The following is a 26,131-nucleotide window of genomic DNA, read 5'->3' as shown; positions in this document are numbered from 1 at the left end:
TAGATATACTATTGTATGTGCATCTTTGAGCACACATGAAAACAAATCACTGTGAACAGGATGGAACATTTCAGTTGACTAAATGCTCATGCTTGAGATGAATTACTACAGAGAATCTTAGTCTTTTAATGTTAAACAAAATTATCTCAAGCAATTCTTCTAACTATAGACTTTCTGAAATGCACCTGTGTGTTTAATACTTGTTTATCCAATATAACATAGCAGAATAGTTGATTGTGCGTTACCCAAAGGTCTCAAAGGCCATCCCCTCTGACTACATGACTAACATGATTAAGTAAAATTAGCCTTAGAAAGAAATGCACACCCTCCCCCACCGCCCCCGCCATACACACAAGCACAAATCATGACTCAGGCAAAGCAAGTTGAATTAAAAGCTTAAAGTGTAAATGTCACTATTTTTAACTTTTTTGGTAAGACTTTTTTTTTTACAGTTACAATTGATGATTCAAAAATGATTACGCTTTCTCAAAATCACCTAAAAATTCTGGTCAAATTCAAACAGTCAGATATGAGTCAAAAGAAATCTTCTCTTATTATTACTCATCTTTCTCTTAATATGTCTCTCCTTAAGCCAGATATGTGTTTTTAATAGTTTATAGACAGTATTAAAAATTAGTTTAAGGAAAACACAAAAATAGTTCACTGAAGACATTTTCTCTATGGTGATGTATTCTGCCCAACATTGAACATGGAAAATCTGGATTCTGGCCAGACTTAAGTGCTGATTTTGAATTGGGGAGAAGTGAAGAAAAAAACAGTGTCTCACCTTACTCATGTATTACACAAAATTAATGCCCACTCTGCCTCCAAACAAAGTTTTTCAAAGAAACACAAATATCTAAGGCATGTTGAAACATCTTAGAAAAGTGGAAGAGTAAATGTAAACAGGAATGTCTCATAAACATATTAGGTGAAATTCCTATTTTAGTTCCAAGGAAAATGATGTAGCTAGTAATGATCCGAGTAACCTCAAATTCTTCTGTTTTAAAATCATAATCTAATATATGATTCTGGTAAAGTAGATCAAAGTATAACAGGTATAGTAAAATGATAGTATTAATATTCTAAATATCCACCAATCTGAGTTGATTGCCTTTTTTCACCATTAATTTTAAACACACACAGAGGAATAGGACATTACAGATAGTCTTACACACTATGCCAGTTCCTATGACCCTGTCATAATACTTCCTTGTTGTCCCAGGGACATCCTCTTTCTTCTCTTGGGCTCATCTGACCTCTACACTAAGACTGAACTTCACCTTTTCCATAAAGATGACTCCAGTGATTCTTAACTCAAATGGATCTCTTACAGTTCTTTTTTATTTTCCCTCAGTAATGACGCAAGAGTTTATCATCAAATTGTTGTCTGATTATTTCAGGCATCTTATCTTCATCTAGTTTCTGAATTCCCTGGGTACCATATTTTATTTCTTTTAAACATGTCAGTGGTTCATGTACATATTAGCCATAACTACCATCACATATAAGAGGAAACTGTATCAAGTAAAGGAGAGGCAAAGAGAATAAAAGAGTTCAAAAACCAAAATGTGCTGGAGTGTGTCCTGCATCATATTAGGGACAGAAGTGTGGAAAATGGAGATGTGGTTTGGATTCTGGGGAAAACAATGTTAACCAAACCTCATCATAGTCTGAACTGAATATTTCTTGCAACTCTCCAATTATCTCTACTTTCTACTCCAATCACAGCTTCTTTATTACTAATTTTACTTCTTCACATTCTATATATCAGGAAAGATATTGTAAACAATGGGGAATGCATTCATAATTTCTCTGAGCAAAAGAACTGTGCTTATTCATTTTTACATCCTGTATCTAGAAGAATATTTGTCTATTCTCAGTAAATATAACTTGAATGAATAAAAGGATAGATGGATAAATTGATGGAAAAATAGATGTCAATGTCAAAGTGTCTATTAATCTACATTTGTGTTGACAAACCCAGTTCCTGGGCCAAAAAGCCAAGACCGACCATGATTATGTGGAATGCACTGTAAGTACACAATCTGTTTTATTGCAAACCTTCTAAATGTCAACGGGTTCCACCTGGAATATACAGAACTGTGCAGGGCATTTAGTTTTGGAATTCAATAATGCTTGATGAATCTAAGCATAACTGTTTGTTACCACTCACACAGACTTTTTTGTTCCTTTTAAAAAATCAAAAAATACTTTTCTACTATAAAAAGTAGGTTGTAACATGCAAGTTTAGTTCTCAAAATCTAAACTTTGGTTTATATTTTCAACTCCCTTAAGTAATCCATGTGCTATTAAAACATAGAAATTTTATTTTCCTAATATTTTCCCCCGAAATGTTAACACTGGATTTTATGGGTAAATCATTTAGTATAAATATTATCACTTTAACATAGCTGGAATCTTTAAAATATTTTCTTAAAAAACTAGATTTTAATTTCAAACAAAAGTATGAATACTTGCAGCTGGTATGTAAAATTACCACAGTTTGATTTTTATAGTAAATATTTTAATTTTATTTTTGATTTCTAATGTTTTTAATACAGATTAATTTAAATGTTCATAAAAGCATTTGGAGCATATAAATCCCATAGTAATAAAGAGAACATTTTTGGTAATCTGCATAAAAGTAAATATGCTTTAATGACATATTATCATGAGCACTTTAATTTTGGCAAGAAGTGATCTACTCTTGATAGCAAGATACTTTGACATCCTTACTTTAAAAAATACCAGGCATGATAAACTGATTAAATTATGTTTCAATAAAAATATAAATTACCCTCAGAAACTCATAGCCACATATTCAACTCTACCTTTTAAAAATATCAGCTTTGCTGATGGTTATTAAAAAAAAAACAGAGAAAAATTAAAAATAAGTTGAAAGAGTTAAAATTTTGACTCAGGGCTGAGAGTCACAATACTGTCAGAGGTGTAACTAGCTCCCTGCACACAAATAAATCCAACATTTTCTGCAACACAACAAAATTGAACTGAGGGACAAAAATCCTTGCATGCTAAAACAGTGCCAAACAAGCAAAAAATAAATCTGATTACTTTGTCTGATTTCCCTAATTATGAGTTCCCATATTACTATAAATATTATTGGTACTATTTCAGCAATTTGTTTTATTTTTCATGAAAATTACAACAATGGCTTTTTACTTTATATTAAAAATCTTGAACATAATTCATCAGCATAAGCCTGCTGGAGGTATTTTAAAGAATTATCAATTACCCAGAGCATCTCTAAAAGCTGTCATCAGGATCTCTACCACTTGAAGATTTATTAGGTTCCAGATTTTTGCTTTTCATATGTGTGCTCTTATTTTTTGCATTTACCTTTTATCTTTGTGTTTTATAAGCTGTAGCTTGTTTTCACTGTGCTCTTACCTATAGGAAATATTATCCCAAATATAGATGAAGAAACCAAGCTTTGGAAGGCTTTTTAAAATAGCTGAATTTTTTTTCCATCTTCTTTTATCTGGTTAATTTCCTTTTAAGGACTTTTTCCTATTTTCAATATGTCATACTTTGACACATCATTTTGAAGATAACAGGTTTGAGTATCATGTGGTAGGTAAGTTCAGCTGGCTCCAACATTTAGTCCAATAAAATCACAATTATATCCAGAGCCTCACACATGATCACTCATCCCAGCTAGCCATTAAGACAAACAAACAAAGAAACAAAAAAAAAAAAACTGCAAAATCTCACATATGGGATGGACATTGGCAAAGACAACTTTGTATAGGTTAAAAAAAAATCTATGCACATCATAAGAAAGAGAACCAAAAAGAAACTTATACTGATTGTGGATCAAATGGGTCCACCTTCATATATCAGAAAATGTATCTCACTGTTCTAACTGAACTATTTTGAACCCTAGTTGGATCGCAGCAGTGTGAGGTCCATCTCGTCAAGGCTATGGTTTTTCCAGTGGTCATGTACGGATGTGAGAGTTGGACTGTGAAGAAAGCTGAGTGCCGAAAAATTGATGCTTTTGAACTGTGGTGTTGGAGAAGACTCTTGAGAGTCCCTTGGACTGCAAGGAGATCCTAAAGGAGTCCATCCTAAAGGAGATCAGTCCTGGGTGTTCATTGGAAGGACTGATGCTGAAGCTGAAACTCCAATACTTTGACCACCTCATGTGAAGAGTTGACTCATTTGAAAAGACCCTGATGCTGGGAGGGATTGGGGGCAGGAGGAGAAGGGGATGACAGAGAATGAGATGGTTGGGTGGCATCACCGACTCAATGGATATGGGTTTGAGTAAACTCCAGGAGTTTGTGATGAACAGGGAGGCCTGGCGTGCTGAGATTCATGGGGTCTCAGAGTCGGACACGACTGAGCGACTGAACTGAACTGAATGTGTTAATTGCTGGGTTTGCTTTTATATCAATGTGACAGAAGTCCTATTTCTCAGGGTTTATTGTCTCTTAGAACTGAGCTGCGCTTAGAGTGACACTGCTAGACTGCAGCCAGCTGGGATTTGTTGACCACTGGTCCACAAAGGGGTAAGTTTAACTGAGGATAAGCATTTAGATGCTTTGGCAGCAATTTGACAGTGCTGCAAGATCCAGATACGTGATAAATGAACTAATTTATTAATACCTGAGCAGAAGCTTGGCTTTCTCCCATGAAAAAGTTTCATGGGTCTCCCGACCTCCAGCATGTGTTATGGACTTAACCATAGTCTTTTCACTATACCCCAGATGTACTTAAAATCCAAAATCTGTTTTTGATGGATAAATGATTCATAATCTACAGAATAAATTTTGAAATTAGCTAGTGGCAAAGAGTTGAAGACAGAGTTTAAAAATACAGTATCACTTAATTCATTTTGTATAAAACTTTAAAATGAATATCCCAAAATTGCTAAAATTGCTATAAAATCTCTACTTCCATTGCCATCATCCTTATTTTAGAGACATTTCTTCTTGCCAATAATGTTATTTAAAAAAAAAATAGAGATAGTCTAGATATACATCATCCCCAGAGATTAGTGTTGTCAATCTAACCTAGATTAGTTAACAAGAAGGAGGCTAGTTCATTTCCTACATTAAAACCTCTGAATATTGTTGACACACTAGTTCCCGTTCAAAATCTGAGAATTGGCATGTAGTGAATAATCACTATTTCTCTCACTATTTGTTTAATTGTGATTGAGGAATTACAAAAATGACCAATAACAGTCCTTTCTATGTGTTGCCTGTAGATCCTCTCTCAAACAAAGCAGGATATTAAATTTCTTTTTTGGAGCCCATTATTATTGTGATACTTATTATATTTTTGCAATGTAATTTTCGAATGGTTGATTATAAGAAGATAAATTTGGAGACTGTATATGAAATGCCTATTTATCACTTTATTTTCTAGTAATTCACTTTTTATTGTATTTTTCAAAAATATAGATTCATGCCAAATAAGAAATAAAAACAAATTATTAAATTTTAAGATAGCGGTCTTTCACAATAGTTTTAGAAGCAGTCTTAGAGTAGGTTAAATATGTTATAATCAAGGCAGAAATTTCTATATGAGAGAATCAGACTCTGGGGTTTACAGGAAGATGATTTCCCTTACTGCTGGCAGGAAAAGGAACAGTCACTGTCTTTGCACCTGGAAATCAGGTTTCAAGTGGGATAAAAATGTAGGTTCTCTGATTGGGGAAGGGATTCCAGGTAGAGAAAACCGTGTGGACAAAAGTACCAAGTCAAAAGAGCTTTTGAGACCTATGCAAAATATCAAGTAGTTCAATATCTCTGAAACATAATGGACAGTAGAGGAGTAGAAAAGAGGCCAAGCTTGATTCTGAGAGGCCTGGAATACATCGGGAAGACTCTGAAATTTATTCAGCTGGCAAAGGGGTCCCTCTGATTTTTTTGAGAAATGAGCTTGAAATTTTTAGCTGAGCCTTATATTTGCCAGGAGACTACTGAAGGTCTAGAGACCCATGAAACTTCTTATTTATGAAGCAGTCTGTGATTAACATATACATGCTTCTATATATAAAACAGGTAATCAACAATGACGTACTGAACAGCACAGGGAACTCTAGTCAATATTCTGTAATGATCTATATAGGAAAAGAACCTGAAAAAGAACGGATATATGTATATGCATAACTAAATCTCTTTGCTGCACACTTCAGACAAACACAACTTTACTTGCAAATCCACTTGCAAATAAAAATTCACTTGTAAAATAAAAATTGAATTAAAAATTTAAAAAAGAAAAAATAGTTATAAAATCACATAAATGTACACATTTATCAAATAAAATTTAGAAAAAATGAGTAAGCAAAAAAGAAAAAAAGAATCAGGTCAAAATCCAGCCGTTTGTCAACATTCATTGTTATACAGGACAGACAGTGTGAACCACATACTATCCACTCTGTTTTAAAGACATCTTTGTTCACTTTTTATACCACGTTGTTTTTAGTCGCCAAGTCACATCCAGTTCTTTGTGACCCCATGGTCTGCAGCATGCCAATATTCCCTGTCCCTCACCATCTCCTAGAGTTTGCCCAAGTTCATGTCCATTGCATTGGTGATGCCATCCAACCATCTCATCCTCTGTTGCCCTCTTCTCCTTCTACCATACACATCAATAAATACACTTATACATTTTTCTTTTAGTGACCACATAAGTTACCATTATATGAATACACCTGGGAAACGACATGATTGCAATATTCAACATGAAAGGATTAGTCACACTGACATCTGTAACCAAGAGCCTGTCAAGGAGATAATTACTGTATGTATTAAAAATTGGGAATGGCACCTCAGTGAAACAGTGAGAGAAGATAGGTTCTATACTTTGAACATATTGATTAAAGTAGGCTCCAACTCTTATCAGCTGTGTTTTGGATAAATTTTTTGCTTTATCCTCAGTTTTCTGGAGTTCACCATAACTTACATGCTATCTATGAAATACATCTATAAAGATCCAGCACAAAGCCTAGCAAAGAAGCTACTCGATATTAGATTTTTCTTTGATGATGGCTTGATCCTCAAATGTAGGTGGGAGATGAATAACATTAAAGAAGATAGATGTCTAGGACTCAAGGTGACATAACTAGGGAGAAGACACTATAAAAATGGAGATTTCAGATTTCTGAGTAGGTGTAGGGGAAGGCAGATGTTCTGCTAACCAGGAACGTGAGCACCCATCCAAGGCTGCACTGACATTCACATATATACTAATGGTGAAGGAGCATAATGAATGGCATTACTGCACTTCAGCCTACACGTGTCAGGGTCATCTATAAGCCTTCAGTCTCCTTCACTAGCAATGTATTAAACACTCATATGGTGACCCCTAACAATTAACTAAAGTTTCCAAATGAGCATAGGTTAGACTCCTTCAATCCACTTATATACTTTGGAATCCTGGTGAAACATTATTAGCAAAAAGAAGCCCACATTTTACGTCTAGACATAATCTGTGACAATGAAGCCAGGGTTGCACATTGTCCTCATAGCTCCCATTGTAGTTTCTGACTTTGTGAGGAATACATAAATAGGCCAAGTTTCCAGTGATTGCCAGAAAGGTGATCTGGATTGCATAAATGAAGACAAATTTATTCTCCTGCTCGAAAAGAACCCAGCACACACAATCTACTGACAGTGAATCAATTCCTTCAGTAGGATTTATGAAGACGGCATGCCTCTAAGAGCTTGGATTTTGTTTAATCCTGTTTAAAGGGTTGTTTTATGTCAAATTCTTTTATAAGTATTATTGATTTTAGGTTTTACTTAGACTATAATAATAACATTGCAGCTTTATCCAAGGATATAGTCTCAAAATCAGGTTTACCAATGATTGTTAAAGAAATTATGAAAAAATGATTAAAATGACTTACTCCAAATAATATTATGGTGATATCTTGTAAAGCATTAGAGTAGAATGTGTGCCCTAAATATTGAAATATGGCCTAATTTAGCACTCAGTTCACTGCTTCAACATCCCTCCAGTCCTTTGGTACTTCGATACTGAAGTGCAGTTACACACAGGAGTAAATGACTTTTTAAATAACCCAATCTAACCTGAGAAGGGAGATGAGACCCATGACTTTTCTTGCTTTCCAAAGTAAAAGACTACACAAATTTCTAATAGTTTGATCAAAATCATGGTGAAGAAAACAGAATATTATTCAGCATTTCAAATTTAATGACTCACATTTTTTTTGGTCATCTCCTTCAATGGAAAATACTGGCTAGCAAGTAAAGAGATGACTTGCAAAATTACATTAGCACTTCAGGAGAACGGTTTGTGAGGGATCCACTTATTAGAAGAATACTAGAAAATTATATCCCTTCTTAAAATTTAGTAATTGTACTCATCTGAAATAAATCATAGAGTTTTGTACATCCGAAATAATCATAATGCAAAGGCAACAATATGGCAAGACCAAAGTTTATGAAGAATTCAGAATCAAAATATACAAAAATAGATGAATAAAATTGCTATCATGTTTTCTCTATTTGTAATATCATCAGCATGATAATATTTATCTTGCAGCCAATTTCAACTGAAACTTGAGTTTATAGAAAAATAAAACTGAAATTCAATTAAATGCTTTCATTTATTTATTCAAAGAAAAAAAAAATCACCTTAAGTGCTTGCTGATCTCCAAAAACTGTACCAGTGATAGGTAAACAAGTATGATTTGGCCCCTGCCCTAGTTAATTAAATTACATTATTTTTATAGCTTCCATAAATTAACACTTAATTTGTAGGCATAAATGTACTTAATTAGGATATTAGAGAAGAAAGGATGGACTGTAAGACAGTATTTATTAGACAAAAAGGCAAAGCTCTAGGCTTTGAAATAATCTACTCTATGCCTTGAAAACAAAGCAAAAATATATACATATTATGTCTAAATAAAGTGAAAGGCAAAGATTAACATCTATCAAGCCACAGTGACTGGGGCTTCCCAGGTGTCCTAGGGGTAAAGAATCCACCTGCCAATGCAGGAGACACAGGATATGGGTTTAATCCCTGGGTCCTGAAGATCCCCCAGAGGAAGAAATGACAACCCACTCCAGGATTCCTGTCTGGGAAATCCCAGGGACAGAGGAGTCTGGAAGGGCTACCACCCACAGAGTCACAGAAGAGTCAGACTTAACTTAGAGACTACACAACAAAACCAACAACCACAGTGATTAGTATGGTTAGGCAAATTGTAAAACTCAAGGAATGGAAATTTGACTTCCTTCTTTCTTTTCTAAAAGACAATTTTTAGTTCTTTATTTTTGGCTGTATCATGCTGCATGCAAGATCTTAGTTCCCCAACGAGGGATGGAGCCTCTGCAAACTTCAGTGGAAACAAGAAGTCATTACACTGGACCGCAGGGGAATCCCCTGACTTACTTTTCACCAACACATTTCTTATGACTGGATTACACAGTAATTTCCCTCCACAAACTCCTATAAAGACAAACCAAAGTCCCTGGAGCCACTAAGTGGTGTGAGCTAATTAATTAATTTAAAATCTAAATGCTTTTTTAAACTTTTTGAAAATAACAAAATAAGGAATAACCTAAAGAAAGCTGAGGCGGTTTCTTAGCCAAGCCAGTAAAAGGCAAAATTCAATATGTTCCCATGCTCTTTCAGTCATTTCAGCTTTGTTAGAGTCTCCTTAGTTTGTGGCATTTAAACTTAAAAAAGAAAAGCTACAGAGAAAAGAAAATTAATTTGATTGTCAAATCTGAAGCACTTACATATAGGCTCCCCATATCTATACTTCTACACCAATGAGAATTACCTAGAGAAATGCTAGAGATATAATATGCGTTTGAAATCACATAATTAATGATTATGAGGGAAGAGCAGATACAGAGCCGTCAATATAATGTTTGGGGGATGATTTTATTGAAGACTTATCTTAAGAAAAGGTTTTTATTCATAAGAGCCAAGGTATACATTTCTGATTAAATGGTATATAAAATCATTGAAGAATAATGTCAATTAAAATATTAATACAAATTTCATTATTTAATTTTCACCATACAGAATATGAAATAAACATAATGCATAAGAACATACATACATACCATTGATCCACCGAGCTTCTGGGTCATGAAGTACAAAGTCTTTCCTGAAGAGGTCTTCTAAAGACAGTCTGGTTTCTGATGAATTTGTGAGTTCATCTGAAATGATGTAAATTTTAGGTTAGATACTTATCTCATGTTACTTTTAAAAACTAATGAATTATAATACTTGGACTATTTTGCTTCAAAAACATGTTAATAAGATAACAATATAAAATGGCAATGCTAATGTTCTTTGGCTTTAGAAGTTTGTTCCATGACTTTATGTTGTGATATATAATAGGAAAACAGTGAATTTATGCCTCAAAGGATACATTTTTCACTGTTTAACCATAATCCAGCCCACTATTTTCCAAAATAACTTCAACATATTCTCTCTAATGATAAATTTACAGTTTTGTTGTAAATATTAAAGATGAAGAGGTAAATGTTATAAAAAATATGATAAATAAAACTTCCTAAATTGAAAGGAAGTTCACCAAGTAAACAGAATAAATGCCAAATTTCAACCAATAATTACCATCCAACAAATACTGAGTCTAGGAGTCAAATGCAAAAATTTCAAAAGTAATACAATGCCAGAATATGAATGAAAAGTGTACATTCATATTAGTCCCTGACACATAAACTAGGTGTACTTCCCTTTTAAATTCCAAAATCTAAGAAACAGAAGAACATGATTTAAGCACCAAAATTAAACACAGCAAGCAAGTTTTTAGATGAAAAAGTCTATAAAAAAGTTAGGGATATTTTATTTTCTTTGTAAAACAATGCCATTGTTTATTTATTGTATAAAACCATCTTTGTGACATTTCAGCTGTGACCTTAACTCTTGTTGAAAATAAAGTGTCAACAATATATGCTAACATCATTAGAAATTGTTTTTTAAAGGCTCAGTACTTATTGCAGCAAGGTTTTGTTTCTTCCAGTAGAAAAGTTGGGGCAAAAAATCAATAACTCTAAATGCAATTTCCTTCAACATGAGTCTAGCATGTATTTAACCCACAAAATAATTGCTCAGAAACAACTGAAAAATAGGTAACAAGTGGAGCTAGTGAGAATCATGTGATTCAAGCCTAGCATAAAATAAATTATTTGCAAAACAAAATGCTCCATTTGGCAGTCTCATATGATAAAATTTTAAATTACCTTATTCATTCAACAAATAATAGGGTTCTTAATTTTCAAGGTGTTAAGTGAAGTACTGTAAGGTGCAGGAGACATATCTATTCCATGTCCCAAGGGCTTCACACAAAGCAAGAAAGACTATAATGAGGATATAGAGTGCTGTATAAACAGAAAGAAAAGGGGGAAAATACCTTGCAAAAACAATCAGAAAAGACTTCAGTGAAAAACGAAATGAACAACTATCAACCATTGCTGGTGGGAATGAAAAATGGTACAGATACTTTGGAAGACAGTTTGGTGGTTTCTTATAAAACTAAACATATAATCTAACAATTGTGTTCTATGGTATTTACCCAAATAAGTTGAAAACTTACAGTCACACAAAAATCTGAACATGGAGGTTTATGGTAGCTTTATTCATAATTGCTAAAACTTGGAAGCAACCAAGATGTCCTTCAGTAGGTGAACAGATAAACTGTGGTCCAGATGTTGTGATATTATGCAGTGATAAAAAGAAATGAGCTATCAACCATGAAAATCATGGAAGAATCTTAAATTATTAAGTGAAAGAGGCCAATTTGAAGAGACTGCATACTGTATGATTCCAACTACTTAACACACTGAAAAATGTAAACACTGAAGACTCTAAAAATATCACAGAAAACCAAACTGATCACATGGATCACAGTCTTGTCTAACTCAATGAAACTATGAGCCTTGACATGTAGGGCCACCCAAGACAGACAGGTCGTGGTGGAGAGTTCTGACAAAACATGGTCCACTGGAGAAGGAAATGGCAAACCACTTTAGAATTCTTGCCTTGAGAATACTATAAACAGTATGAAAAGTTATAATGCCAGATACATGTAATTATATATTTGTCCAAATACATAGAATGTACAAAAGCAAGAGTGAACCCTAAAGTAAAATATGGACTTTGGCTGATAATGATATTTCAATATAAGTTCATCAATTGTAGCAGACATATCTTAGGTGGGATAATAACAGTGCAGAAGGTTTTACCCAGTTGAAGGTAAAAGGGAAATTTCTATACCTTCTGTTCAATTTTTCTGTGAACATAAAATTTCTCTTGAAAATAAAATCTATTCATTTTTATGTTAAAGTTAAATAACCTGGGCCTTTCAGGTTTCATTTCTGGATCTTTCCTTTGTGGATCTTCCCTGTAGCTCATATTGTAAAGAATATGCCTGCAATGCAGGAGACCTGGGTTTGATCCCTGGGTCGGGAAAAATCCTCTGGAGAAGGGAATGGCAATCCACTCCAGTATTCTTGCCTGGAGGATCCCAAGGACAAAGGAGCCTGGCAGGGTACAGTTCATGGGGTCGCAAAGAGTTAGACATGACTAGGTGACTAACACTACTTTCCAGCTTCAAAATACAGAGAAAGGGAATGGCATGGACAAATGCAGGAATGAGAACATTTTAGTGAAAAGGATGAGTGCTTTTTGTTTGACAAAGAAAAAGAGTCATGATTCTATAATTAATATCTTGTCCTGGAGTTTGGGATTTTAATAAAATGAGCTAATTTTATTAGGATTTCAGAAAACATATTTTTTCAATGAGATATCTCAATAAGACCAGATGTGTTATAGATAAGTTTCACAATGTAAAGTTTCCTGAGATTATATAAAAACACCATAATTTGTCCAATCCAATCCTTTCAATTTTCACGTGATTATATTTCATCATCTCTATTTGATAGGCATTTATTTAGCTGATCTAAGGAAATTTATACAGCTAAGAGTGGGAGGTAGGATCTAACTTTCAATGGGAGGGTAGATTATTCTAACACAATATATTAAAAATGATCCTTATCAACTGAATCAAAAAATTAACTATAATTTTGCTCCTAGGTAAATTCCACATATTTTATTTACTGTATCTTTTAGGCAGATATGAAACAAACAAAAAACACCTTTAAAGCAATTACACCACACCATATAATTCTTATTTTCAAGTATTAATAGGTTTTCAAATACTATTTCTCAAACATGTATTCTTTTTATGAGCTTGAAAATCATATTAAAACACACCAAAATAGAAATCTTACTAAAATAGCAAAACATATATACAGTAAATTGAAAAACTCTAAACATTTTGTAATATAAAGGTTCTTCTTTCAGAACTACTTAGTTCACTCATATTTTATATACACTAATAGTTTCATCTTCTACTTTTCATATAGATCCTTTACATTTCCTATTGTATTTACTAGTAAGTATATATGTTTTGTTTTGGGTTTCCCTGATAATTCAGTTGGTAAAGAATCTGCCTGCAATGCAGAAGACCCCGGTTGGATCCCTGGGTCAGGAAGATCCACTGGAGAAGAGATACACTACCCACTCCAGTATTCTTGGGCTTCCCTTGTGGCTCAACTGGTAAAGAATCCACCTGCAATGCAGGAGATCTGGGTTCGATTCCTGGGTTGGGAGGATCTCCTGAAGAAGGGAAAGGCTATCCACTTCAGTGTTCTGGCCTGGAGAATTCCATGGACCGTATAGTCTATGGGGTCTCAAAGAGTCGGACACGACTGAGCAACTTTCTCTCATATATGTGTTTTGTTACTGTGAACAGAACATTTCCCATTCTTAATCTAAATAACTTTATATACACACAGAGTTAATCATTACATTATTTACCATATCACATTTGCTTTAAAATGCCAATGGAAATGAAATCTCTTTTATTTCTACTTATTTAACTATATCATCTGAAAATAATTTTTCCTTTTCATAAAGTTTAAATTTATACGTATATGTATATACGTATATCTGAGCCTTCCCTGGAGGCTCAGATGGTAAAAGAATCTGCCTGCAATGCCAGAGACCTGGGTTCACTCCCTGGGTTGGAAAGATTCCCTGGGATTGGGCATGGCAACTCATTCCAGTATTACTCCCTGGAGAATCCCCACGGACAGAGGAGCCTGGTGGGCTACAGTCCATGGGGCTGCAGAGTCAGACATGACTGAGCGACTAAGCACACACATACATGTATATGGGTTTCCCTGGTGGCTCAGATGTAAAGAATCTGTAATGCAGGAGACCTGGGTTCAGTTCTTGGTTCGGGAAGAGCCTGTGGGGGAGGAGAATGGCTACCCAGTCCCATATTCCTACCTGGAGTATCCCATGGACAGAGGAGCCTGGCAAGCTACAGTCCATGGGTCTCAAAGAGTTGGACAGAGTGACTAACACTTTCCACTTTCACATACATATACATATGTTTATATATATACATACACTTAAATGTAAAATATATACACATATACACACAGGCATATACAAAAGATATATAAAATTTTCAGGTATTACAGATCACATGCAGTTGTAAGAAATAATACAGAAAGATCCCTTATACCCTTCATCCAGTTTCCATCAATCAAATACATCTGCATAATCAACAGCACAAAAAGAAAATTGATACCTTCCATCAACTTGATTCGGATTTCACCAGTTTTGCATGTATTCATTTGTGTACATGTGTGTATATGTGATGTGGCCATATCTATTTCTATGTAGTTGTATCAAATATGATAAGCACCAGTAAAGACAAAGAACAGCTCTGTCACCAGGATTTCCTGTGTTGTCCTTTTGTCACATATAGCCTCTCTCGGCAACCTTTGGCAACCTCTAATCTAATTTTGCATCTCTATAATTTTGCAATTTCAAGGGTGTTGTGGAAACATGCATTATGTAATATTTTGAGATTGGCCTTTTTCAGTCAGCATAATTGTTTTGAAATCCACTTTAGTCATTGAATATATCAGTACTCCGTTTCTTTTTGCTGTTTGCTGATATTCCAAGGCATGAACGTACCAGTTTGTTGAACTGTTCATCTGTTGAAGGAAATCTGGATTATCATTTGTAGTCTGGGGCAACTATCAATAAAGTTGCTATGAACACTATTTATAGGTTTGTATGTGAACATAAATGTTCCTTTCCTTGGGATAAATGCCAAAATATGCAATTGTTGGGTCATGTGGTACATATTTATTTTTGTAAGAAAAAAAATCTAGTTTTTCTGCATTCCTGCAAGGATTTTTTTTTTTTCAATAAGCTATTCTGACATACGTATAATGAATGCCATTGTGGTTTTAACTTGCATTACTCTGAGAGCTAATGAACATCTTTTAATGTGTTTATTTGTGATATTTATATCCTCTTCAGTGAAATGTCTAGTAATGTCATTTGCCCATTTTCTAATTGGATTGTTTTGTTTGTGGAATTGGTTAACTGTTGAGTTTAGACAGCATTTATATTCTGATACAAATCATTTGTTGATATGTCAACTCAAATTTCATCCAACTCTCTCGCTTCTTTTCATCCTCTTAAAAGGGACTTTTGCAAAGGAAAAGATTTTTTGTTTTTTGTTTTTTCAGTTTTGATGAAGTCTAGTTTATCGTTTTATAAATCACACTTTTGCTGTCAAGACTTAGAATGTTTCAAAGAACACTGAAGATTTTCTTTTATCCTGAAAGATTCATAGTTTTATATTCTACATATAACTCCCTGAATGATCTTGAGAAACATTTTATCTATCATATGAGGAATAATCAGAGATTCATATTTTATTTTATTTTTGTGGCATATTGCATGACAACTAACTGTTCCAGCACCGTTGATTAAAAGGTGTTTATTTCATTTTAGTGAGTCATTTCCTTAGCTTCATTGTCAAAACAATGTTGAATAATAATGATAAAAATAACAATCCTGTTGTTTTCTTCCATTATGGCAACATCTTTAATATTTCATTATTTAATGTATTTTCTAGATTATTGGAAAGGAATCTCTATCATTCTTAAGTAATTTGTTTTTATTCCTATGACATTTAGAATTTTTATTTGAAATTATGTTATGATACACTTACAGTCTTTTATGTAAAAATATTTTCCTTTAATATATTGATATAAAAATTGTTTAAAGGAAATTTCCTTATTTCAACCACCATTATTTCTATAACAAAATCCAACTGCTCATGGAAAACTATTATTACTTCTATGTTGCTAGATTAATATGTTAAATATTTATTTAAAGGTTTATATTTTTTAATGAATTAAACTAATGATATTTTTTTCATTTTTACTGTACTGATCATTTAACACTTCAATATTTTATTAAGGATTTTGAACTTCATTTATTTTGGTAATCTGAAATAGTTTAATAATTTTAATAGTAAGGATTTTTTAACTCTAATTGCCTCTGGCACTTATTATAAAATCAATTCATCAAAGTAATTCAAATTATTGTGATGAAGTCTAAAATTTAAACAATACTCAAATATAACTTAAGGATTAATTTATTTGTCTTCATTCATTACTGAGTGAACTCTGTACTTCATTTCTTTTCTGTTTTTTCTATTCTTGGCTCATTTCTTTAAATTTTTCCTTAGCTGTGAGGCACTATCACTGAGGTCTCTTGAATTTTTCAGTCCTAGAATAGAGACTTCTTCCTTCAACACATAATGAATAATTAAGCTTCTGTTTTAATAACCTTGGAGCCTGACTTTTATCCCCTATCTCCTTTCATCTCCACATCTCATCACAGTCTTTTGGGATCTTCATACTCTGTGATCTACCATCTCTCTTCCAGATGCTCCCTCAAGTCATGTTGGATCCTAGTAACCTCACTTGAGAAGAAACTTAAGCTCTGCAAAGTTAAAGATTTTGACAAAGGTCACATAGTCAGTAAGAGGCTGGACTGAAATTGGGGTCTACATCTCTTTGACTTACTAAGCTACAAGGACTCACAAAATAAGTTTTATTTCCCCATTCTCTTTGCATGAGTGCCTGCTAAGTCACTTCAGTCGTGTCTGACTCTTTGCGACCCTACTGGACTGTGGCCTGCCAGGCTCCTCTGTCCATGGGATTCTGTAATCAAGAATACTGGAGTGGGTTACCATGCTCTCCTCCAGGGGATCTTCCCTACCCAGAGATCAAACAAGCATCTCTTATGCCTCTTGCATTGGCAGAAAGGTTCTTTACCACTAGCACCACCTGGGAGGCCCCTCATTCTCTTTAATATTGTGTTAATTAAATAATTTTAAATATACAGTTTTATAGAGATAACTTTGAGAATATTCTTACTTCTTTTAGCTACAAGAACCTTTTTCTTAATTGAAATTCAACTGCTCTGTGTACCTCTCCAGACCTTATTAGCATCCTATTTTGTTCCATCCTACTCATGAAAGTGTCCGTCATTTTTGCACATAGAGCAGTGTCAGAGCATTCACAAAAAAGTGGGGCTTTTGTTTTCTTCAGGAAACTGGCTATAATATATCAGTTTGAAATTCCACATTTACCCTCGGCTCACTGTTGCATGCTATTTAGTACTAATATTAGTAGCATCATTTATCACATCTCATCAGCAAACATGTACAACTCAAATGCAACTTGATTTCTAAGATAATTTATGTTAGAATCAACTTGAGAAACCCGACTATTTGATACATTTTATTAATGTTCTCCCTATTTTAACTCCACTGTTGCACTTAAACAGAGAAGCCTGGCTTGCATTCATTCCATGGCTTGAGTACATTAGACACTGAGAAGGTAGCTCAGAAGGCAATTGGTATTACATTGTAAATAATTTTAAGAGATGATCCCTCATGCACAACTCCTTTCTTAGAAATCCTCAGAGGAAGAAATTCTGATATCAGTATCTGTTTCGTAATATCAAAAAAATATATATTACTTAAATTTAATATTCACCTCCTGGACCTTGGGGCTTCCCTCATAGCTCAGTTGGTATAAGAATCAGCCTGCAATGCAGGAGACCCCAGTTCAATTTCTGGGTCAGGAAGATCCCCTGGAGAAGGGATAGGCTACCCACTCCAGTATTCTTGGGCTTCCCTTGTGGCTCAGCTGGTAAAGAATCTGCTTGCAATGCGGGAGACCTGGGTTTGAACCCTGTGTTGGGAGAAGGGAACCCCTGGAGAAGGGAAAGGCTACTGACTCCAGTATTCTGGCCTGGAGAATTCCATGGACTAGTCCATGGGGTTGCAAAGAGTCAGACACAACTGAGCAACTTGCACTTCTCTTCACAGACCTTACCCTCCTTTAGTAAGGTAGTGGGTAACACATCTTATCTTGTTATTTTGTAACTAAATACACTTCTGCAATGTGTATGTATATATATATGAGTGTGGATACATGTGTAAAAGTCTTAAAATCTAATATATGTTGATAGTTGCAATTAAAATACTAAATATTTGCTGACCAAATATTAATAGAATCCTATGATTATGATTATAATTATAAATAGGATTATAATTATGAATTATGAATTGGAGAACAAAAATCCAAAGAAATGCACAATATAACAATGGTAACAAGTATTTAATGAACTGGAAACAGTAATTACTTGTTAAATTGTTACAAGATATAGAATCTTAACTAAAACATTAATCTTTGGCAACAGAATAGGAAACAGAATTGACATTAAATAATTCACTCCATGTTCTTTTCTCTGTACTAGTCTGTCATTTATGATCATAGACTTCTATTGGCATTTCTGTGCTTTCTTCCAAAAATTCAATCTTATTTTTAAATAGCCTTTTGAAATAAGTTAACTGCATAATCTTAGAAGAGAAAAGAAAGTTCTTCAGTACTAAGCTGAAGAAAAACTAATTTGTGACTTTCAGTATGTGTTTTTTCTACTGAAATTGTGTTAATTTTAACAGGTTTACTCTTGATATTAGTGGTTCAGAAATATTTCTTTTAATATAAATCTTAAATTTGAAATAATGTCATATTAAAACAGTAATAAAAAGAAAAGTCTAATCAGGTAGTTATTCAGAATTCCTCTTTCTGTTCATGGCATTCTCTATTTTCTCTGGATGTACAGTATACCACCCCTTTTATTTCCCAATTCTACATTTAAATCTCTATTTATTCTTAAAGGTTATTATCATATCCCATCTTTAACATCAGTACAGGCTAGTCTTCTAGTGCATTTCAATTTTTAAACATTATTAACATTATTAATTGTTTAAAGTTCATGGAAAGGGTAACACCACCTCCTTATATAACTAGTTGAAAATACTGAATGCAAATGATAGTGGTCACACCAAATTCCACATGTTTTCAAAATATTTGCTGATTGTGAATCTCCTAGTCAGACTTAAAAGTTTGTTTTACAATTTAACAACTAAAGCACTAATTCCCCTTTGATTTTCCATCATTTTCCTATTCTGTTCTTTCACTAGGATGCTGAACTGTGACCCAGAATAGTAAATATTGTCAAAACATATGTCATTTGAGATCTTGAAATACATAATATTTCAGGTTTTTAAAAATATTTTCTAATTTATCACCAAGAAAATGAACAAAGGATTACCATTTCTAGTTAAGGAGCTATATATAGTTTAGAATGCAAATTTCTTTTGAAACAGAAGAAAATTACAAGGTATGTTCTGGTACAAACTTCATCTCCTTTGTTTTTCATTACTAAATGAAGAGGTATATGGAAATCATTAGGCAAGGTAATCAGCTCATTTAATGTTAGTCACTGTCATTATTATTATTAAAATGTTAAAAGGTATAGGTCAGTACAAAGCAAATTTGAATTTCGAAATTCCAAAGTCACAAAACAAAATGTTTTTCCTCCCTCTTGAGTTTTTGCCTCTTTCATTCTTTCCTTTAGCCCAAATATTACCAATATGTTTTTGTAAATACCTACCAAAAGTATAGTATTGAGTTGCACATTTTAGGTGAAAAATTTAGTGAAATGTAAAATTCACTTAAAAGTCTCTTTTTAAAAAAAATTTATTTGAATGAGTCAGGTCTTAGTTGCATCATGTGGGATCTTTGTTGAATCATGTGGGATCCTTCCTTGTGGCTCAGTAATTGCAGAGGATGGACATAGTTGCTCTGCAGCAAATGGGATCTTAGTTCCCAGACCAGGGATTGAACTCATGTTCCCTACATTGCAAGGCAGATTCTTAACCACTGAACCACCAGTGAAGTCCCAGAAGTCTCTTTTTGCAAAAGAGTATTCAGTTATTTTGAATTTGGATGGTCAAAAATATGGATCACACAAATAAGCTGTAAATCAGTCCTGTCAATGAAGGAAACTTGAAGCAGCTTGTCACTTAGAATTCTGGATGCCAATTCATCCATTTGAACAAAAGAACAAAGGGAATTAGTGCAGTGCAAGCCATCTGTTTTATAGTCCCAGATAATTACCTTTGTTCCTCTTGGTATGCCAAGAGTTTCCTTTATCTCTTTCTTTTGCCTTTTCCTACTCTAATATAGTGTTGTGGCACTAGCAAAGTTTCTTCAATAAAGAGGCCAGTCAATCTATTATCCTCATCAATTCTATCATCTAGAACCACTTTTAACTCAGATGAACCCCGTATCTTATAAAGTCTAATTATATATCCTCTTCAAATAGAATTTACTTCCTAAATCAGATTATCTTCCAATGAACTGTCTTTCCTTCTCAAGTATCACATATTTCCAGCATGTAGCTTTCATGTAAAAAGTCATATTTTAATTATAAAAAGTCATTAAAAAATTCAACTATGTGGAAAGTTAATAAATTATAACTAATGCTGGGTCTGTACTGAATAGAATGAAGAGGACAACTGGCAAGAAAGGTATTAAATATTTACTTAGCTATCACTCCCAATTCTGCCCCTTTTCACCATCCATGGGGAGAAGTTCCAGGAAATTTATGTTGAATACAAAATATCAAAAAATAGATTACAAGATATTTGCCTCCTATGATCCATTCATCTTCTCAAAGTCTCCCAATACATAGTTTTGAAGTTATGCTCCCACTCTCTATACTCAAATAGGGACAAGAATTAATGCTGAAATAATAGTAATCAGAGCTAGGCGGTTATAGTCTAATCCTAGTTAAACCCTTAGAATATGTGCCCTTGGCTAGATCACTCCATCTATTCAGGCAGAAGTTTCTTCATTTGTGAAGAGAAAGAGTTGGACTAAATTACACTATGGCTAGTTGTGTTCTAGAGACTCTTAACAGACTCTCTTAAGGCAGAGAAAGGACAAGGGTGGATGAGGATTACATGGTTAAAACTCAACTAGAATATCTGTGCTGTCAACATATTTGGTTTCTTCATATAGTATTTTTTGAACATATCAAACACACAAGTGTGTGTGCACACACATGCACTCACTCATACATACACACTGTGGCATGTAAAGTAGCTTGCATCTCTAAGACACCCTAAGTTCTGTTATATTTTGTGCTAATTCTCCTTATTTTCAGCAGAGACTCTAAGTGTTCATAAAATAAGGTATGGCTTTTTTTTTTTTTTTTTAAGGTATGGCTTTTATGTTCTGAAGGAGTTATTAAATTCCACCTCAAACTTGTCATCTCTTGAATAAATAAATCAAGAGCTTTAGGATTTACTCATAGGTTTAATTAGTCAAATTAGTCAATTATGGATAGTGCTAATCATTCTCAAACCTCATTCTGAGACTTTTCCCAAATTAAGTCTCCTGAATTTGCGAAGGAAACCTAAATATGAAAAATTTACTTGCATAAAGCCCTTTCACATTGTGAGAATTAAAGGAAAATTACAGACTAATACATATACACACATAACACACACCTCACACATACATATACACAAACATGTATATACACGTACACACACACACACATTAGAATCAAGTCTTCTTTTTGCCCTAGAGTGATATGGCACTACTTTGGGCCTTTGAGCTCTTATATAACCAAGTTTGAGTTGCTTCTTCAAGAATACTTTTTTCAGTGATATCACTATCAGTAATTTTTGTTCCAGATCTACATGGTTCTACAGGAGAAGTTCAGTTCAATTCAGTTCAGTCACTCAGTCATGTCCAACTCATTGCAATCCCATGAATCGCAGTATGCCAGGGCTCCCTATCCATCACCAACTCCCGGAGTTTACAAAAACTCATGTCCATCGAGTTGGTAATGCCATCCAACCATCTCATCCTCTGTTGGCCCCTTCTCCTCCTGCCCCCAATCCCTCCCAGCATCAGGGTCTTTTCCAATGAGTCAGCTCTTCGCATGAGGTGGCCAAAGTATTGGAGTGTCATCTTCAGCATCAGTCCTTCCAACGAACACCCAGGACTGATATCCCTTAGGATGGACTGGTTGGATCTCCATGCAGTCCAAGGGACTCTTAAGTCTTCCCCAACACCACAGTTCAGTTAGCAGTACTTAATCCATGAACAACTAGTGGACAGAAGTCCCAAAAGTTAAAACTACATTCGGAATACTAAGACACATCTTTCTTTTACACTGGGTTGAAATTCTCACTCCTGGAGCAAAACCAAACTACAGGTATCTCATTGAGAGTCAACACTATGGCTTCAAACTCTACTGTCATCATCCTGTTCTTTATACAAATACTCAAAAAAAAAAAGCTTTAAAAACCCTATTCCAGTGAAAAACCCTTGAGATCCTTTTAATATTTGTGTGGTGAAAATGGAGTTATATCCCCTACCCTTGCCCCCTCAAAACACTTCCACTGCATAACAACATGATAGTTGTTCCAAAGAAATGCACATGGGCAGTTGCTTGAGTTATGAACTGTTTTTTTTTTTTTTTTTTCCCATAGAACATCACTTCTAGTGGAAAGAATGATAACAAATTATATTTATTTAGATTTAAGGATCAGGCAAATGTTTTCTTCAAAATAAACAAAATGAGTCTCTCACTTAAAAAATGCAACTGTTTGTATATGCTACAAAGTATAAAATTCAAGCTTTCAAGTAAAATGTGTCTTCTCCACCTTGAATTTGACCATTTCCCAATACTCTTTCAGTGAGAATTTTCTAGTTATACTATCAGTGATATTTACTGTTTTTTCTAACACTATGCAATAAACTCTACCAACATTTGGAAGGTCTGTATAACTCAGTAAGCTAATATTTTCCAAATGACCAATACATAATGTTAGAGAATCATGCATAGGTAAAAGATCCTTTTAAAGTGCTAGATGGACCAATGGATTTTAAAAGCAGAATACTGACATTTTGTTGATATGGCTTCAAGTTTCACACTGCAACTAACCATTGAGAATGTATCACTTAGTTTTTCAGAATCTACCACAAGTTTTCAAGAAGTATCAAGGAAAGGAATCTACAATTATGTGAAAAAGCTATTAAAAAACTTCCTCAGTCTCTAACTACATATCTTAATGAGGCCAGAAGTCCATCATATATTTCAATTAAAGCAACTTATTGCAAAAGAATTGACACAAGAGTACATTTGAGAATACTGCAAAATTCTATTGAGCCAGATATTAAATATTTGCAAACACATAAAATAATGACATTCTTCTCACCAACGTTTGAAAATATAACTATTTTTCATTATATAGTATGCATATTTACATGTAATAGTCTTATTTTTGCCATTTTAAATAAATTAACAGATATTTCATAAAAACTCTGAGAAATTAATTTTTAATTTCTAATTCAGATAATATATATAGGTATAATTCAAATGCCTAAAAAAATTTTTGGTTTTCAAGGATTTGTTGAGAGCTTAGGACACTAAGCTCTCCTATGTGTACTTTTTTGTGTATTTTATTAAGTTTATTTTATCCTCATTTCAAACTGCTAAGGTTATGAGTCAATGAAGAGCTGACTAATTAGAAAATCACTGCAGATGGTGACTGCAGTCATGAAATTAAAACTTACTTGCTCCTTGAAAGAAAAGCTATGATGAACCTAGACAGCATACTAAAAAGCAGAGACATTACTTTGCCAACAAAGATCCATACAGTCAAAGCTATGGCTTTTCCACTAGTCATGAATAGATACGAGAGTTGCACCATAAAGAAGGCTGAGCACTGAAGAATAGATGCTTTTTAAGTTTGGTATTGAAGAAGAGTCTTGAGAGCCCCTCGGATAGCAAGGAGATGAAACCAGTCAATCCTAAAGGAAATCAATCCTGAATATTCATTGGAAGGACTGATGCTGAAGCTGAAGCTCCAATATTTTGGCCACCTGATGTGAAGACCTGACTCGGAAAAGTCCCTAATGCTGGAAAAGATTGAAGGAAGGAGGAGAAGGGGACAACAGAGGACGAGATGGTTGGATGGCATCACCAACTCAATGGACATGAATCTGAGCAAGCTCCAGGAGATGGTGAAGGAGAGGAAAGCCTAGTATGCTACAGTCCATGGGGTCACAAAGAGTCACACATGACTAAGTGACTAAACAACAACAAGATTATAGTATTATCCTAGGTCTCTACAAATATGGACCTTCTTGATTTGGTAATAACATCAGATTTAATCATTATACTACATTATATTATTATTTATTATGTTCAGCATCAAGAACTTCCCTGAACTATTTCTCTGATATTCTCTAATTTTAATACAATAGTGTATAAGTGTATTATTTGTCACTACTCAATATTTAGTGGAAACTAAATATTGTATTGATAGTGTACTGATAGTGTAAACTATTTGTACTGATAGTGTAAACTATTATGAATCATAAAATAAATGGAGGAAACAGTGCAAATAGTAAAGATATAAAACCTATGCTTGATGGTTTCAAATATAACAAGGAATTTGGGTTAATCAAAAATTACAGAGGCCAGTTGCATATAAGTTGTTTCAGTAAAATTTGTTATTAGAGTGATATCAATGCACATAAAGAAGTAGGCTGCTCAAAAACACAATTTCCTCAATGTAACATCAAAAAAAAAAAAACAAAAAACAACTAAGCAAAACTGTCAGAATAAACTTTGATAAAAGTCTAGGAAACAGTCAAATGTTTACAAAAGTCGCGGAAACACTGAATCAAGAAAAAGGCAACTTAAAAATAACAGGAAAGTTTGTGGAATTTTTATTGGCCATTACCCCCATCCCCTCATGGTCTTAGTGGCAATCTTTGAGTCAGGTGCCTGCATTTGAAGTATGGTTCTGATTCTAGAAGGAGAAAAGTAGTTCTTGTTCTCAAAGAACTCTGCTTGCCTGCTCTAAACTGTCTTAACTAATACGGCATGCATTTTTGTTACACCTGATTAAGAACTTTCAGGGCAGCAAAGTAAATATTCCTCAAAAATATCCTTAAGCAAATGAACAGGCTATAGCTACATGGGAAAAAAGACACAGCTAAGATATAACACAGAGAACCAAAAACTGGGAGGGAAAGTTGGAAATTTACTTTTTCTGGAAAATCATGAATTCAAAATGCCTGCATATATTGGAGTATTTGGAAAGCCATATGCACGCTCAAAAAACATCTGAAAAGACCACAAGTTCTCACCTCTGGCTAAACTCTAGGCTCAGTACAAGCATGAAGTGAAGACTAAAGTAGAAATGCAGATAATCTAAAAAAGTATCCCAGCACAGAACTAATTTGAAAAGAATGAGAGAGGTTTTTTTGTCCCCTGTTAAAAAAAAAAAAAACAAAAACTTTTTTTTTCTTTTTCCCCCTGCCTGCCCCAACTTCTTGATTCCTAACATTCAGTGAAATATGTGAAAAACACTAACTGTATATAAACTAAAGGAATAGAGACTTCAGAGACTATACATTACAATGAATACTGACTTCCCCAAATCGATACATCAATATCAGTAAAATAATCAGTATATCGACATCTTCAATCTCTTGATCTATTAATCTATATATCACTACATCCAACTACACCAGGATACATTCTTTTCAAATACATGGAACATTCTTCAGGATAGACCATATGTTTGGTCACCAAACAAGCTTCAACCAACTTAAAAATATTGTAATTATTCAAAATATGTTCTCTAAATGAGGTAGAGTAAAATAAAAATCAATAGCATAAAGAAAACTGGAAAAATCACTTGTATGAGGATATTAAACAAGACACTTTTAACAAGCAATATTTCAGAGAAGAAATCACAAGAGAAATTAGAAAATACTTTGGGACAAATGAAAATGAAAATACATTTCAA

The 26,131-nt window shown here is 33.9% G+C and overlaps 1 protein-coding gene across 2 annotated transcripts in view; it reads right to left on the bottom strand.

Annotated features, from left to right (window-relative positions):
- Positions 1 to 26,131, bottom strand: part of DPP10 (dipeptidyl peptidase like 10) — a 717,819-nt gene that overhangs the window by 496,739 nt on the left and 194,949 nt on the right. For both annotated transcript variants that reach the window (XM_043894623.1, XM_043894622.1), the window contains one exon: positions 10,083 to 10,178. In XM_043894623.1, coding sequence (XP_043750558.1) covers positions 10,083 to 10,178 — 96 coding nt within the window. The remainder of the gene's footprint in view (positions 1 to 10,082; positions 10,179 to 26,131) is intronic.

This window comes from Cervus elaphus, chromosome 33 (assembly GCF_910594005.1).
Source record: "Cervus elaphus chromosome 33, mCerEla1.1, whole genome shotgun sequence".
NCBI lineage: Eukaryota > Metazoa > Chordata > Mammalia > Artiodactyla > Cervidae > Cervus > Cervus elaphus.
Note: the sequence above shows the minus strand (reverse complement) of the source record. Positions and strands in the feature narration are given on the sequence as shown.